Source organism: Poeciliopsis prolifica, unplaced genomic scaffold (assembly GCF_027474105.1).
Source record: "Poeciliopsis prolifica strain line A6 unplaced genomic scaffold, Auburn_PproV2 SCAFFOLD017, whole genome shotgun sequence".
Lineage (NCBI taxonomy): Eukaryota > Metazoa > Chordata > Actinopteri > Cyprinodontiformes > Poeciliidae > Poeciliopsis > Poeciliopsis prolifica.
The window spans coordinates 3,421,054-3,436,472 of NW_026562392.1; the positions used below are offsets into that span (position 1 = coordinate 3,421,054).

Sequence of the window (15,419 nt, forward strand, 5' to 3'; positions counted from 1 at the left end):
TTTTCCCTTGTCATTTGGTTGGCTTTTTATAACAAAAATATCTCTTATCTCTTTTATGCTTATTTTCATTTAAAATCCTAAAAATGGAAATAAAATTCTGTCACTTAAGAAAAATGACAATAAATCTTCTAAAGTTTGAAAAGTTGTCTATTTTCAAAAGGTTGTGTGACATTTGCAGCTCTAAACAAGTTTTTATGGGCTGTGCTGAGAGCAAAATGGCTCTTTAGGTCGCAGACTCCTGTGTTATAGTTTGACCCAGGACACTAGGTTAGGTTTTCAAACCAAAAAAATATCTTAAAGCAACTTTATTTGCCTTAACAAGCCAAATAAAAAAAAACAAAACATCAGTTTGCCTTTGGCAGAGAAAATGAACCGGTTCCTAAATGAGCTTCCTAAAACAAGCTCAGACTGACATCAGCTGAAGCTTCTTTAATTTCAGTGAAGCGGTATACAGCAAACCATCAGAACGACATCAATGCATCACTACCACATAATGGTGGGAGCAAAACAAGAATATCTCCATTAAATGAAGAGATAAAACATTTTCTACAACCAAGACAAAGGGAACATATTTTAATTGAATCCCAAAAAGTAAACATTACATTTAGTCAAAAACCATAATCAAGCAGATATTCATCAAATATGTTGATTGATGTTCAAGTTGCTATGGAACAAAGGCAACTCTAACCAGGTGGGTTTTTAGCCTCGATGTAAAGCTACTCAAGTTTGTTCCATTTGTGGATCATAGAAGCTGAATGCTGCATCTCCACGTTTGGTTCTGGTTTCTGGTGATGCAGAACAGAACCAGAACCAAATACAACCTTTATTGTATTAATTATGACAGGGATTGTTTTTTCTTTTCAAGCTAAAAATAACTTTGCACACTTGAAATACAAAGTTACTTTTCAGCACAAAAACAAGCTCCTGTATTTTACTTAAAAATGACTTGTAAGTTAGTTTTGACTTATGTAAGGTGTACTAAGATATGTGCACTAGAAACTAAGCAGAAATACTTGGTCAAATTTTGTGTTTTTCTGAGCCATGCCGCAGTGATGAGATGCTAATTAGATGCTAATGATATGCTAATCTCCCCACAGTATTCCACCTCTGTGGTGAGAAGAGAATCTGTGTAGCTTTTTTCTATTGGTTGGAAATCCAGGGATGTCCGGAAGTTAAAGTTCAAGATACTGGAAAAGGGGAAACTCCACACAAACACGCACACACACACACGGGTATCACATAGATCTTTGTGTTTGCAGGTTCCCAGAGGAAATGGCCTCCAGCTGACAGCCCGTCTGAGGAGAGGATGGACGACCAGTCGCTCACCTTCAACGACCCGCTCTGGCCCATGCAGTGGGAACTGGTGGGTGTCATTATCTGCTTGGGTGTGTGTTTGTGTGTGTCGTCATTTCCCTTATCTGGAAGTCTCTCCCCCCATCTCTCCTCTCTTCTCGTCTTCGCGTTGAAGGATGTTCTTCTGACAGGCATAAGTCAGACAGGCTTTCACGTGTGACTGGAGAAGGAGACAGAAGACAGAGAGATAAGGGGATGGCGGGGAAGGCGGGCGAAGGGGTGAGTGGGTTGTCCATGTTGAACTGAGACAGATGTCTGGGATTGATGAGGCTTGGAGGAACACCGGCGCACAACTGGGCTGAGACAACAAGACATGCTTATGCCTTCAGCTGTCCTGTTCACGCTGTTTTGGCCAAACTGTGTTTCTGAGGCCCAGCAGGAAAACAGCAACAGAACAGAGAATTATGTTTGAAGTCTGTTTGTAAAGCGTCACAAAAACAATTATATCATGAGGGAGCTTTTGCTCCTGGAATAAGATTATTGTCCAATGTCGGTTAAACTTGGACCAGTTCTTATTTGGAATCCGACTAACATCATTTTGATGTACCTTTCCTGCTAAAGCAATAACCACAGCGAAAGCTTTTCATGTTTTCATGCATGTGTGTATTTACCCCCTTCAATGTTTCACCCTTTATTTTATTATTGCTTTAACAAATCAATCACTATCTGCAGAAATAAGCAAAAAACAACTTAAATGTCAAATTGAAAACTCATTTCCACAAAACAATGACAATTAAATAAAAACATGCAAAAATACAGTTAAAAAGGCTATTTAATTTTAATTCTTGTGTTCCTTAGTTGAACAGAAATATCATTTAGATTTTCTTATACAGTTTCATTGTTAAACCGTAATCAGTTGATTTATTTTAGAGTTGATTGATAATATGGTCACTTCAATCTGAAACTCTAAAATACAACATAAACATCTGAATGGTTGAAACAGAAGATGTTTTTTACATCACACTGAAAAAATGACAAAATAGTCAAATATGCAGGGACTTCTTATTAGTATACCAGTAATATACTTTGCATTATTTTAAACGACACTACCACTCAATAAACTGTATTCATTTGTGGTAAACTACATATTTCAAAGTAGATGTTGACACACTGAGTGAAACCTCTATGACCTCTTAATTGAATCTTAATTCATGTTTGGAAAGAAAATATATGTTTTGGTAAAGTAGAACTGAATAGGTCAAGTTTTCTTGTATCTCACATTTCAGCAGGAAGGCAGTTCAAAGTGCTTCACATAAATTATAAAACGAGCAATAAACATCACATTTTGTCAAATGCCATCGTGAAAACGATCAATCCAAATCAAAAGCAACTCTAAGCTGACGGGCTTTTAGCTTTGATTTAAAGAAAGTCAGTGTTTCCGCTGTTTTGCAGTTTTCTGGACGTTTGTTTGAGATTTGTAGTTCATAGAAGCTGAACGCTGCTCCTCCATGTTTGGCTTAAAACATAATTAACACACACAAAAAAAGTAACTTGTTGTTTGTCAGTCCATTTAAAAAAATAATAACTATTACTTTTGTGCACTAAATACTTCCTGCTGGGTCTGTTGTGCAACGACAGCCTCTGTTTCTGCTCATATCGATGGAATTTGGTGATAAATTATATCACTGATTACTCTATCAATAATAAATCCCTGGCATGTTCTTGCTATAAATACCCTGGGCAAAGCGTTCTCTCAGCCAATCGACTCCTGCAGACGGTCTTGAGTGACGTGCGAGGGCGTAATCTGGCAGAGCGAGGGGGAGGAGAGGCGGGCTCACGGATTCACCCAGGCAACCAGCAGCAGATTGACTGACATCTCAGCTCTCGGGGCAAGTTGGAGGGGTGAGAGTCAGGGATGGGGGCGGAGGGTGGCGGAGACAGTATCGAGACGAGATGATGAAGAGAAATGTGAGGCGGAGAGCTCGGAGCTCCAATATGAGCGCGATTCGCAGCAACCGCTCGGCTCTGAATTTAGAAATTTTATCGACAGGATTCTTGTTTTTTTTTTCAAAGCCCACCATGATGCATGCGGTGTTACGTGAAGTGTGACACATAAGTGATTATGTGGTTTTTAACTTATATGGCTTGATTACATAAACAGGAATATAGGGGACAATTATCAATCACTGAGTAATCAGGAAAAATGAAAAGCCTTTCTAAAACTTGGAACCTTTCGCTCTCTCTATCGGCTTCTCGTCTCCCTCTCTTGATTTCACTCTGTTGTGTTTAATCAGCCTCTGGTGGATGGAGATATTGATTGAGGGTCAGTAATCTGCTCAGGTCGAGACGTGTGTGTGCGTGTGTGTGTGGGTGTGTGTGTGTCTGTTGACCGTGGAGTAATATTTTCATTACCTACTCTCGGCGAGTTTGGCCTAACACACCTTGATGACAAGTTCAGCTCCTGTAACGGAGGTTCTTGCTGAGCTCCCTGCAGCAAATCAATCAGTGGATGATATGCGTTGTTGTTTGACAATCTGTTTGTGTTCATATGTTTTTCTTGAAGTCCAACCGAGATGAAGACGGAGAAATTGTTTGCTTTTTTTCTCCTGCGTGTCATAGTCTTCCATGAAAATTTGTCATCTTTTTGCCAATTTTTCAGTGGAACGTAACCCCAAGAACAATAAAATAGCCTATTTGCGGATTTTTTCAGAGAGTATACCTAAAATATTTAATAGAAATAGCATCTTGGGTAACCAGGTGTTGGCCCTTGCACAGCCGCCAGCTCAGGAGCTCTGTTCATTTCTCCCATAAGAACAGAGATAAGGAAGACTGGAGATGTTAGCTTCTGCTGTAACGCCAAGACTGTTTCCACTGTTTGTACTAATCAATATTATTATTTGGTGTTTGAACACCAAATAACTCTGGACTGACAATTACAATAGTCAGTCCAGAGGGTTGCTCAAAGGAAGTCTCAAGACTTCGTGGACTTTCTTGTGATTCCTAATCTCCAATGTTGTATTATTCACTTCGTCAACGGCAGCATTCAAATACTTCAAATCGATAAATTTGTAAAGTGGTTGTTTTGTTTTTTGTTTTTTTGAAAAATAACATCCGACATAGCGATGTTTATCTGGTTTTTACCTCCATCTGCAAAACTGCGCTTTGCATAGACGGGTATATTGACACATATTTTACATATTCTTTTATCTTTTGCTTTTTTGTGAAATGTTAAAAGTTTAAAAAATTCACCTGACATTTGGAATGGAAACATAGCAACTTAAGACAAATGCATGCTCCCAACTATACAGGAACAGTTTTGGAATGGCTGAACATCAACCAGAAGGACACGGCAGCATCTTTCACACAAATTAGAGCAGATTAGCCAGGTTAGGTTGTTCAACATGACCCTGCAAAAACACCAAATCTCACTAACTATTTTTGGTCTATGTAGGTCTAGTTAGAAGCGCAAGTATCTTGGTAAACTTGAAATAAGACAAAATTACTGTGAGAAACTTTTCAGCAAGAAACTGGAGCTTGTCTAATTCCGTAATATTGATGAAAACATTTTTGTGCCGCCGGTAAATTATTTCACTCGTAAAATATGAAAAATGTCTCATAATTGAAATAATCTGCCAGTGGAACAAATACTTTTTTAAAATCAATATTAAGGAATTATTGACTAAACAATCTCCTATTTCTTTCTAAAAATTAACTTGTAAGTTAGTCTCGTCTTTCTTCAAGTGAACTAAGATGTTTACACAAGAAAGTAGACCAAATTTACTTGGTAAGGTTTTGTTTTCTCTTACAAAAATCTGATAAACACTCAAACTGAGCAAGGTGTGAACTAGCAGATGTCATCATTGAAGTACATTTATTTCTATAGGCAAACCCGTGTCTCTATAAATGCAGAGATGCTAAAGAGAGTACTGAAGTGGTAAATTGTCGTTCTTTAAAGTGTTATTGTGACTTTGTGTTGTGCGTGAGGAGCTTTTTGCCACTATCACAACATCACTTCATATAACCGCATGTGTATGAAGTGAATCAGCATTCAAGATGCCTCTCCACAGGCCTATATGTAATTTTACAAAGGTGTGTGCCTTTCATGTGTGCTTAAAGTGTGTGTGTGCGTGTGCATTCGAGTGTGTCCTCCCCTCGAGCCAGCCCCAGTGTTCCGGTGGACGTTAGTCTGCTAGCAGCCTCCATTCATCTGCCTTATTCGCTCACACTACAAAGCATTGCAGCTCCCCAGATGCTACCCGCCAAACACACAAACAAACACGCGCAAACACACACAGACGCACGCACATGGAAAAGCACGCAATCCCCCAACAGAGACATTTTTCCCATTGTGCCTTTTCTTCCTTTCTTTCTCTCTTAATCATAGCAACAGTTAAAGGACTCACTTTGAATATCAAATTGGCCGTGTGTGTCTGCGTGCGCCTTTTTCTGTGTGGGAGAGCGAGTTTTGGGAATCCGTTGACATTTCTAGTTAGTCTGCGTTTGTGTGTGTGTGTGTATGTGTGTGCGTCCTTTACACGCTGCCTTTAAGTGTTGGGTGTTTTTTTTGTGTGTGTCTGTGTGTGCCTGTTAGCGTACTGCGTGTTTGCGTCGGGATGCAACATTAAAGCTGTATTAAGTGATCAAGTGAATGTATGTAGTTTGTGGGGATAGTGAGGCTCTGGGGAGCTGCTGTGATGGGTATTTTGCCTCACCACAGAGGTGTTGCTTCTCTGCTGTAATGTGTGGTTATCTCTGTGTTTCCGTGTAGGTGGATTTGTGGTTTGAGGTGAAGAGGTCTGGGCGACTTGTCCGTGAACTTCCCGGGTTCCTTATGGCGCTTTGAAACCATGTGCAGTTAAAGATGCATACACCATCCCTTATATATATATAAATGTATTTATATTCTTTCAATATATGTTTCTACTGAGCTGGATCAAAACCACCTACTGAATACTGTGAGGTGGCCCTCAAACAACCTGACAGGGCATTGACTCTGGGATTGTGTAGGTGTCATGTGACGTTTGAAAGGAAAAAAGTCGGCGGCAGATTTTTGAAGTCGTCCAATGAGGTGGGATGCATTGTCCGATGTTTGCTTGAGGCACTTCTAGGCTGCTGTTCCGTTAAAAATGTGCGAAAATCTTTAGTTGCGTTTCCATTAACTATATAGCTTGACATGTCGTACATAAAATCTCTTAATGGAAACATGCGTTTAAAAAAAAAGCTAAGCAAAACAAAACTTAAATGAGCGCAAAACTTTGCATTCTGCTAATGTAAATAAAAAAACAAAATCAAAACAATTAAAAGATTATGGCAGTTAACAGTATGAGATATGATTATAATTCAGTCATGGCACCCAAAGCTTATCTATCAGCCATCTGAGGAGACGTCAGCGTCTTATTCAGGTGTTGGAGCAACAAGCTCCTTATATCTGGGAGTAGCGACATTTTGGGAAAATTGTAGTCTGTGATTTTACAGAAGAGCTATGTGTTCAACATGTTGGAATAACATTCTCCTTCTTCCACTTCCTGCCGTCTTCTTTGTGGTTTTTATCAGTAGTAACATCAGTGGTAACCACTTCACCACGGCTTTTAATCGAAAAACGTGTTTGTTTATTTTGTTTTTTTCAAAATTGTCGTGTTTCCATTAAGCAAATTTATCGTAATTTCAATTTGTACAATTCTCTGGTTAATGGAAACCCAGCTGGTGTCACATTGATTCCAAAAACGGACATATCTCACTTCATCATTGCACTGAATTATTTTGCCCAAATGTAAGATCTGTGTCCAATTTCAAATTGCTGTTTTTTTTTTTTGTTTTTTTTTGGAAAGCTACAGTGATTCCGTGGATTTTGAGTTTGAGTTTTGAGTAAGAATACAATCAGAGTTGCTGTTTGTTTCTGCATGTGTCCTGCTATGAAAGTATTGGGCGTCCTTGTGTACGTAACGCATGCTGTAGAAAACCGTCTCTGATCTGAGTCAGGGTTCTCTGTCCTTGATGCTTTCTTGTGTTCTTTTCGCAGCTCTGTCTTAATTAATCGCTTTCCTTCCGTTCCTCGTAGTCTCCTTCACCACACAGCGTCAGTACATTTGGTTAATTGGATTTACCTGGTTTCCATGCCACTAATCACCTTCCCAGGATATAAGCCTCCAATTTTCAGTTATTCTGTCCATTAGCAAGTCTGTTCTCCCTTAGCAACCTTGTTCCTAATATGTGTCCCCTGCTGTTTGCCCCCAGTTGGTTTTCCCTTAAGGTTTCCTCCTGTACATGTAACTATTTCCTTTTCTTCAATAAGTGACCTCAACATGAGACTCGTGTCCAATTTCTGAATTCAAACGCTTTGATTTTTAGCAGATTCTGATTTCTCTTCAAAAAACATAGTTGCCAGTTTTGTTGACATCCTGCCTTTTTTTCATTAAGAGCAGAGGCAACTTTCTAACGTGTTAGTGATTTAGTGGCTGTAAAACAAGTTTTTACGGTTTGTAAAACACATGCAAAAACGATTCAGAGTTGACATTTTAGACTGTCTTTAGTTTTTCAGGTTTTAATTTTAAGAGAGACAAAACTTTCCCGTAATAAGTTTAACCTTCTTGTTTCACCTGAGCTTGACTGCAGGTCAGTTTTCTTGTTTGCAAATTCAATAAAACTGCTCCAACACTGCAGCACATCGACATCTTATAGTTTCTTTTCTGAAGACAAAAGTCAAAAAATGACCTTTAAACAAAAAAAAACCCCAAAAAATTTGATACAAAGTGACTAAAAGTACAAAGTGACAAATGAGCAAAGGATATGCCAGAATCTATCTTCCTGTGTTTGTGACCCTCATGAACAAGTAACATCTGTCTGTAGAAAATGTAGTTCACTTTTAAACATCTTCTAACAGTTTGTGCTTCATTTTGAACACAAACTGGAAACTTTTGTCATTGTAGACCCTATACTCATTGTGCTTGTTTTTTTTTTTTTTTGTCCAAGTGGGCTTCAGGGTGAAAAATTTGGCCCTCATATATCCATGTTAATAAAAATTCCTCTTTTGTGAAAAGGCTAATGTGTTAACACGAAATTCTAACTTGACCTTTTACCCCAAATGCTTATTACACATCAGAAATAAAAACAATGGTGGATTTGTGCTTGTGCTGCAGCTGCAGAGCTTTCATCAAAGTTCTCCAACGCAAAGTTTTACAAAAGACTCCAGCTTCGCTTTGTTGTTTGCCTTTCCTGTTGTGTTTACCGCTAACCTTGTGTAGAAGCTCCACACATACTCCTAGTCTGGTGCCACTTACAGGTCTGGGGGTGTAAAAACAGCTTTTTTTCTTTGTGTTTATGTTACATTTGTGTTTTATGTTACATTTCTGTCCTTTTGATGCTGACTGAACATTCCCATGTGGAAGGGATCGGAGTCTTCTTTCTGCAGTAATTGCTTCCACACTGAAGAGTGTTGTCATTGACATAACATGGTAATGCTTTGTTATGGTGCCGTCACTTTTCAAAATAATGCAATTTTTATTATTATTATTTTTTGGTTCTGACCAGGTAGGCGGCTGAAAATTGGTCATCAGTAATAATTTTGATATCTTGAAACAAAAGCCCCAAAAATATTGTTTAAAAAGTAGTTTTACTTTATTTCCTCCATCTTTCAACTTGAGTGTAATTGCCAAGCTGCACCTCATGTATGATTAAAGAACATCTTGTCGGCATTGGGTATTTAAGACTAATGCAGATAAATGGTGAACTAATAAACCGGTCAGACGCCTCTTAACAACGTTGATCCATAACCACATGTTTTGTGTGTGTGTTCAGTTTGCACAGGGTAAATACAACTCCAGTGGCTTTGACCTGAATGTGATGCCAGTTTGGAGGAACAACATAACCGGCAGCAGAGTGGTGGTCAGCATCATCGATGACGGTGAGTTTAACGTCGCTGTAGCACACGTGCTAATAGGAAACTTACAGACCTCGAGCTAGTGTCTGCGTTTCCATTAAAAGGAATTAGAAGAAGATACTTACTAATACTTATCTGACAACCCTGAATAGGATTATTTAGTTTATATATTTTGGATCAACGTTATTAGATTATTTTTTTCTTTCTTCTTTTGCTCTTTCCTTTGGTTTATTATTTTGTTTGTATTTCCTTTTAATTCATGTAAAGCACTTTGAGTTGCCTTGCTGCTGAAAATGTGCTATATAAATAAAATTACCTTAACTTAACTTAACCTTACCTTCACGGAAACACAGCAATATTTAAAAAAAACTCAGGCTTTTGTGTTAGGATGTGAAGGTTTTTTGGCCGTCTACTGCCGGAAATGACAAAAAAGACGACAGGAAGCTTATTCAGCAGGGATTTTAATTTAATTTCTTATTTTATAGAAACAGTCATTTTTTTCGACATTAGATGACACAGCCGAAGTCTTGCGCACATTCATGAGGGAAACTACTGTGGAGGTTCCCGAAGCTTTTGGTCCGTTTTGGAACGTTTGAAAAGATGAAATGTTAATATTTATACAAGTGGAGACTGCACAACGCAATAATAATGAAAAAAAATCAGGTTTTCTGTCACCTTTGACCCAGAGTGAAGAGTGCGAATGATTTATCTAAGCTCCCTGAGCTGAGCCCACCGCCTTACCTCCATCATCTTCGTTTCAGTCACGCCACAGTGACAATTCATTTCTCTCTGATTGCTGGGATATCTGGCAACAAGGGAAATGAGAGAGCGGCATCTTATGGGCTCATTCATCAAGAACTAATTGAACCCTCACTTGTCTCGAGTGCTGATAGAGCGGAGTAGTTGTTGGAGTGTGAAGGTGTGTTTGAGCCACTGTCTTTTTAATTTTTTTTTTTTTTTGCAGTCAAGAACCTCCGATTCTGTTTTTTGGGGTGCACAAATCACAGAATTACTGGAATCAAATATACTTTCTCCACTCGTTTACGTGTATTTGTGTTTTTCCCACGATTTCATGCCTGTGTACGGCTAACGACTATTTTAGAAGTGATTTGATTCTATCAAATCAGGCGATTAATCGAGTACTCGAATAAAAAAACAAAATGGCATGTTCTGCAAATTTCAGCTTATTTTATACAATATATAAAACATGCACATATTTTTGATTCCTTTTTCTAAATAGAAAATAAAACATTTTATTGCCTAAAATTCAAAATTAAGCTTACGCACAATCATTTGTTGCAAAGGATGGATCTGCAGCTAAAAACAATACAAAGATAAATACTTAAAAAAGCCATTTATTCTTCATTTAACATCAGTAGTGTTGGGCTGATCTTTTCACTGTTTATTCAATTAACCAATTAATGACTGAATAGCTAAAGGTGCTTGAATGATTTTTTCTTTTTGTACAGAATTTGAACTGCTTGATGCTAAAACTATGCATCTGGATGAAACGCATTTACAGACAAAGATGTATTCACTTTGTGTACAGTTTTTGTTTAATTACTGCTCTGACTGTGTTGTTCTTACAGCAAACAGCCTTTTTAAGAGTCTATGTACTCCAGTTAATGATTAATAGATTACCAAATTAGTTGACGATTATTTCCATAATTTAGTTTAAGCGATGAAATGATTAATCGTTTAAACTGTATATGTGTGTGCTTCTGTGAAAGGCTTATGTGCTGAGTTGTAATGTGGGGGAAACAGTGCTTTTCTTTGCCTCTCATCCCTCTGCACACTGACTGTACCATTGTGTGTGTGCGTGTGTGTGTGTGTGTGTGTTTGTGGTGCACGGTTAAAGGTAAATGGTGGATACAGAATGAGCAAGGCAGAGACAGACTGAGAGAGAGAAATTATATAGAGGAAAGATCCGGAGAGAAATGTCAGGAGATGGTGAGAGCGGAGAGGATTGCGAGCGGCTGTACGGGTTAATGTATGTGCGGCAGAGAGAGAATTAGACCTGCACCAGTGAATCTCCCCTCCTCTGAGGCTATTGTACTTCGCCCCACCTCTCCATATTGATTCCGCCCGGGCAGGAGCTCCCTCGCTCTTTCTCTTCTGCCCCTCCGTCTTCCTTTTCTTCTGTTTCCCTTCGTCAGTTTTTTTCTCCCCCCGCCCGCTCTTTGTTAACCGGACGGAGACGTCTTCCTCTTTTCTCGCGCTCCGTCTTTCCGTTTCGCCTGGTCTCACCTCCATTCCTCCCCATCGCCCTCCCATCTTCCAGAGAGCCCTTCCTCTCTTCGGCCAGAGGATCATTGCGTTCCCCTCTCACCTTTAGCCAACCTTTCAATCGATGCCCATTGATTTTGATATCACAATGAAATAAATTATTTCTCTTTGAGTGAAAGTGTCCATGACTCAACCTCGGCGCGGTGTCTTTCTCCATCTCTGTCCTTCAGCTCTCTCCCTTTGTTTTAGAGGTAATGTAATTGGTATCTGAGGCTGATCCTCTTAAAACATTGAATCACATTCAGTATGCCACTTTCAATTTATGCACCCATGTCTGGGTTTATCTGAGTTTCTTTTTACAAATGTGCTCTCTCAAAGGCACCCTCTAGATACACCTGCATCAGTTTCTGTTTCATTGCTGTGTCATTACATTTGCATATCTCTGATGAATACCACCTTTAGCACCTTACAAACACAACTTAAAATCTTCTAAATGTCATGTTGCAAACATAAGCTTCAGATTATTTCATATGGATTTCATATGTGTCCATGATTCAGTATGTGGTTTTTAATTCTTTTTAACAAATAAAAGCTCAAGAAGTGTAGCAAGCTTTACACTGACCCCCCAAATAAGAGCCAGTGCAGCTGATTTAATCACTTTATCCTAATTATCAGAGTTCAGCTAAATGACATTCATCTTCAGTATAAATCCAGTTGCCCTGTGAAAAGTGACTTTAGATTTTACTGCTGAACATTTGGGTTTAATGGCAATAAACACTTTGTTTCACAGTGAGAGTTGGGAACGTACACACAGGAAAAAAAGGCCAAGAAACTAAAATGTGACAACTTAAAAATAACATTTACAACCTGAAATATCAGCTACAATCTAAAAACAACTTTAGCGTTAGCATACGACGCAGTAAATACACAGTCATAGTGAAACAATGTCTGAAATGATATGTTCTTACTTACATTATAGCATAGCTTGTGCCTCTATCATGCCGTATGCTAATATCGATATCAGCTCCGTTACAATGTTGTCCCTTCAAAATCAAAGCATAAAAACTAAAATTGGAAGTTATTCATAGATGAATCTAAGTAAAGGCAATGAGAGCCAAAAGAAAAAACTAAGAAAGACTAAACTAAAACTAAACAATATTTAACTACTAACAGCTAATAAAAACTAGAAAACACAATCTTAAAAAGCTATTAAAACTTACTGAATTAGATAAAAAGTCACAATGAAATCAAACTAAACTGTAATGAAAAACTGTTATGACACCAGTTCTATAAAGCTTTCGATTCAAATTCAATTCAATTCAAATTCAATTCAAACATACTTTAGTGATCCCAAAAGGAAATAAAATAATAAATAACATGCAGAAATCTGAGAGGCACTGCTCTTTTACTCGGGTTTGTTTTCTCCTGCTGCTGTAGCTCATAATTCTGACATGACTGTCATAAAGTTGAAAGAAGGATAAGAAATAAAAAGCATTCAATAAACATGATGTTTACATGCCTGATAAATATCACCTACCTTGTTTGTGAGGACAGCTCCTTAAAAATACTTATTAAAATCCATGTATAGTTTGATAAATGAGGCTTCTGGACACATTTACAGCTGAAATAAAAGACAGCTGTCACGTCAGCACAAGCTGTGTTCATTAGAAGTTCGTGACCTCTGGGTTGGGTTATGGATTCATCTGAAAAATGTGTGCCGTACAGAGCCATGCGTCGCCCAGCAATCGGGAATTATTGATCGATCAGCGCTGATATTGCTACGATATCAGTCCAGAGAATGACTGGACGGGACTGATTGGTGGATTCAGAGAGTTGGATTCCACACAAGGACTCCGTTATCAAACTTGATCATGTGAAACATCCAGGGTGTAGGGTGGGATGACAGCTAGTAGGTAATCCAGAATAAGATGGATTACCTACTAGAACTCCTCTGTCTCTCCATCATTACTTAATGTGCAAATGAGATACCTACGGTTGCTGTAAAGCATCTCAAACGCCCACTCCGGCTCCAGCGTTTGCTTTGTAGTTTTTGCCATTTTGCCAGAATTACACTGATGCCATCGAGTTAAAGACGGGATTTTACAGCCGGAGCTCCACTGAGGGAATAACGCAAACCCCAATATGAAGACAAACTCGCATATATGTTCATAATTTAGAATGTGTGCATCAGCTGAGGAAGGAGCTGCGATAAAATATTTTATGGCTGATTATGAAGACTAATCAGAGGCTGTGATGTGATTAGCTCACAATACAGGAAGTATTTACTGCAAACCCCTGAAATACCCCCCCCCCCCCCCCCCCCACAAAAAAAGCAAAACAGCATCTCTGTCACTTTGGTTTAGATAATGTTCTTGCTTTATATTCAACACACAAACAGCGTGAATCTATTTCAGTTGCTTATATAGCATAGCTATTGTCATTGCGCATGATTACATTTGTGAACAGAATCTTTGAGGACCTTATAAAATTGAAAGCATTTAAAGTAAGATCAAACATACCGAAGCTGAAATCAGCATACTGTTGAGTTTAAGCAAAGGAGATCCCAGACTGACTTTTCTGTTTCTGATTTATTTGCATTGAGGACTGGATTTCTTCTCTACTGTTCCAGGAGGGAAAAGCTGAAAATCAGTCGGTGAAAACAGATTTCATTCAACCCAATGAAGTGTTGGCGAAATGATCTGTTCCTGCCTCAATTCGATTATCATCAACATTTAATCTCATCAACTCAGATTGTTTTGGTCACCGTTCTTAGAACTCTACTAGGGCTGAAACGAGTTTCCCATAAAATCTGACCAACTTCTCTATTCTTGTTTAAGAAAAAAATGCTCCCACAGTATGATGCTTCCAACTCCATGTTTCACAGTTGAGGCGGTGTGTTCAGGGTGATGCATGGAGATGCAGAGTTTGTTTTCCTCCCACACACAGCATTTAGCCTGTAGATCAGAATTTTTTTTTTCTTTTGGTCTTTTTGGTCTTTTGAATTACTAGTAGCTTTCTTTCAGCGATTGTTTTTTCCCTTTCTGCTCTCTCTTCCATAAAGTCTGGATTCGTGGCACACTCAGCAAACAGCTACCCACTTGAGCAGTGGATCTCTGCAGCTCACCACGGGCCTCTTGGCTGCATCTTTGATTAACGAGCTTCTCTGTGTTGATACCTGGCCGACGAACTCCGACTCATGCTAGTTTTTTTTCCCCTTCTGAAAAAAAAGTTAGCTTTTACTAACATTCTCACCAGGAGGCGATGGTGTGCTGGTTTATGCAACTCTGCTCAAAAGAGTAGAGGAAGAAAATCAAAGGGGGAAAAAGTGAAAAAAGAAGGGAGAAAGAGATTCACCTGAATATTAACGGAGTTTTTGTATCCTTGTTGTCCCTGATGGATGAATGAGCCACATTTTTGTAGTTTTGCGTCTGACTTTTGTTTTCTTTGGTTGCTATGTGTAGGACACCAGACTCTATAGTTATTATAGAATCTGCCAGCAAAAACAGGCTGGTGAAAACCAAGTTTCATTTTCCTTCTACTTCGCATTTATATGCAGCTTTGTGTTGGTCTATTACAGGAAGATACATCGGTTTTCGCATGGACGAGGATTAGCATCACTGAGAAAACAAAACTGACTTTAATTTCAGAATTTAGTTTTTCTTTTTCAGAATTTTGACTTTTGATCTCAGATGAGTTAAAATTCTGATTTTAAAGTTAGAATTCTGAAAGAATAAAACTTCTAAAAAAAAAAACTCAATTCTGAGATTAAAATGAGTATTCTGACAAAAGAGTGTCTCTAATCTTCTTCTGGATGTATGTGTTTGTAATGCAGTAAAATGCAAAGTATTTCAAGAGGCTTCAGAAATGTTGTGTTCCTGAAACATCTTGTTGTTTTCACTTTATATTGATAAGCTGCGGCTCTTCAGTGACACCTATATTAATTTAAATGCAATTCTGAGGAAACCTGAATCTGCCTATTTCAGTGTAAATAAAACTTGAAACTTTTGTTCAGCTTCGCCTTTTG

At 38.5% G+C, this 15,419-nt stretch overlaps 1 protein-coding gene across 1 annotated transcript in view; it reads left to right on the forward strand.

Annotated features, from left to right (window-relative positions):
- LOC129367733 (furin-like protease kpc-1) overlaps window positions 1-15,419 on the forward strand; it is a 190,075-nt gene that overhangs the window by 30,807 nt on the left and 143,849 nt on the right. The window contains exons 5-6 of the mRNA XM_055042373.1: window positions 1,260-1,363; window positions 9,088-9,193. Of these exons, the coding sequence (XP_054898348.1) occupies window positions 1,260-1,363; window positions 9,088-9,193 (210 nt within the window). The remainder of the gene's footprint in view (window positions 1-1,259; window positions 1,364-9,087; window positions 9,194-15,419) is intronic.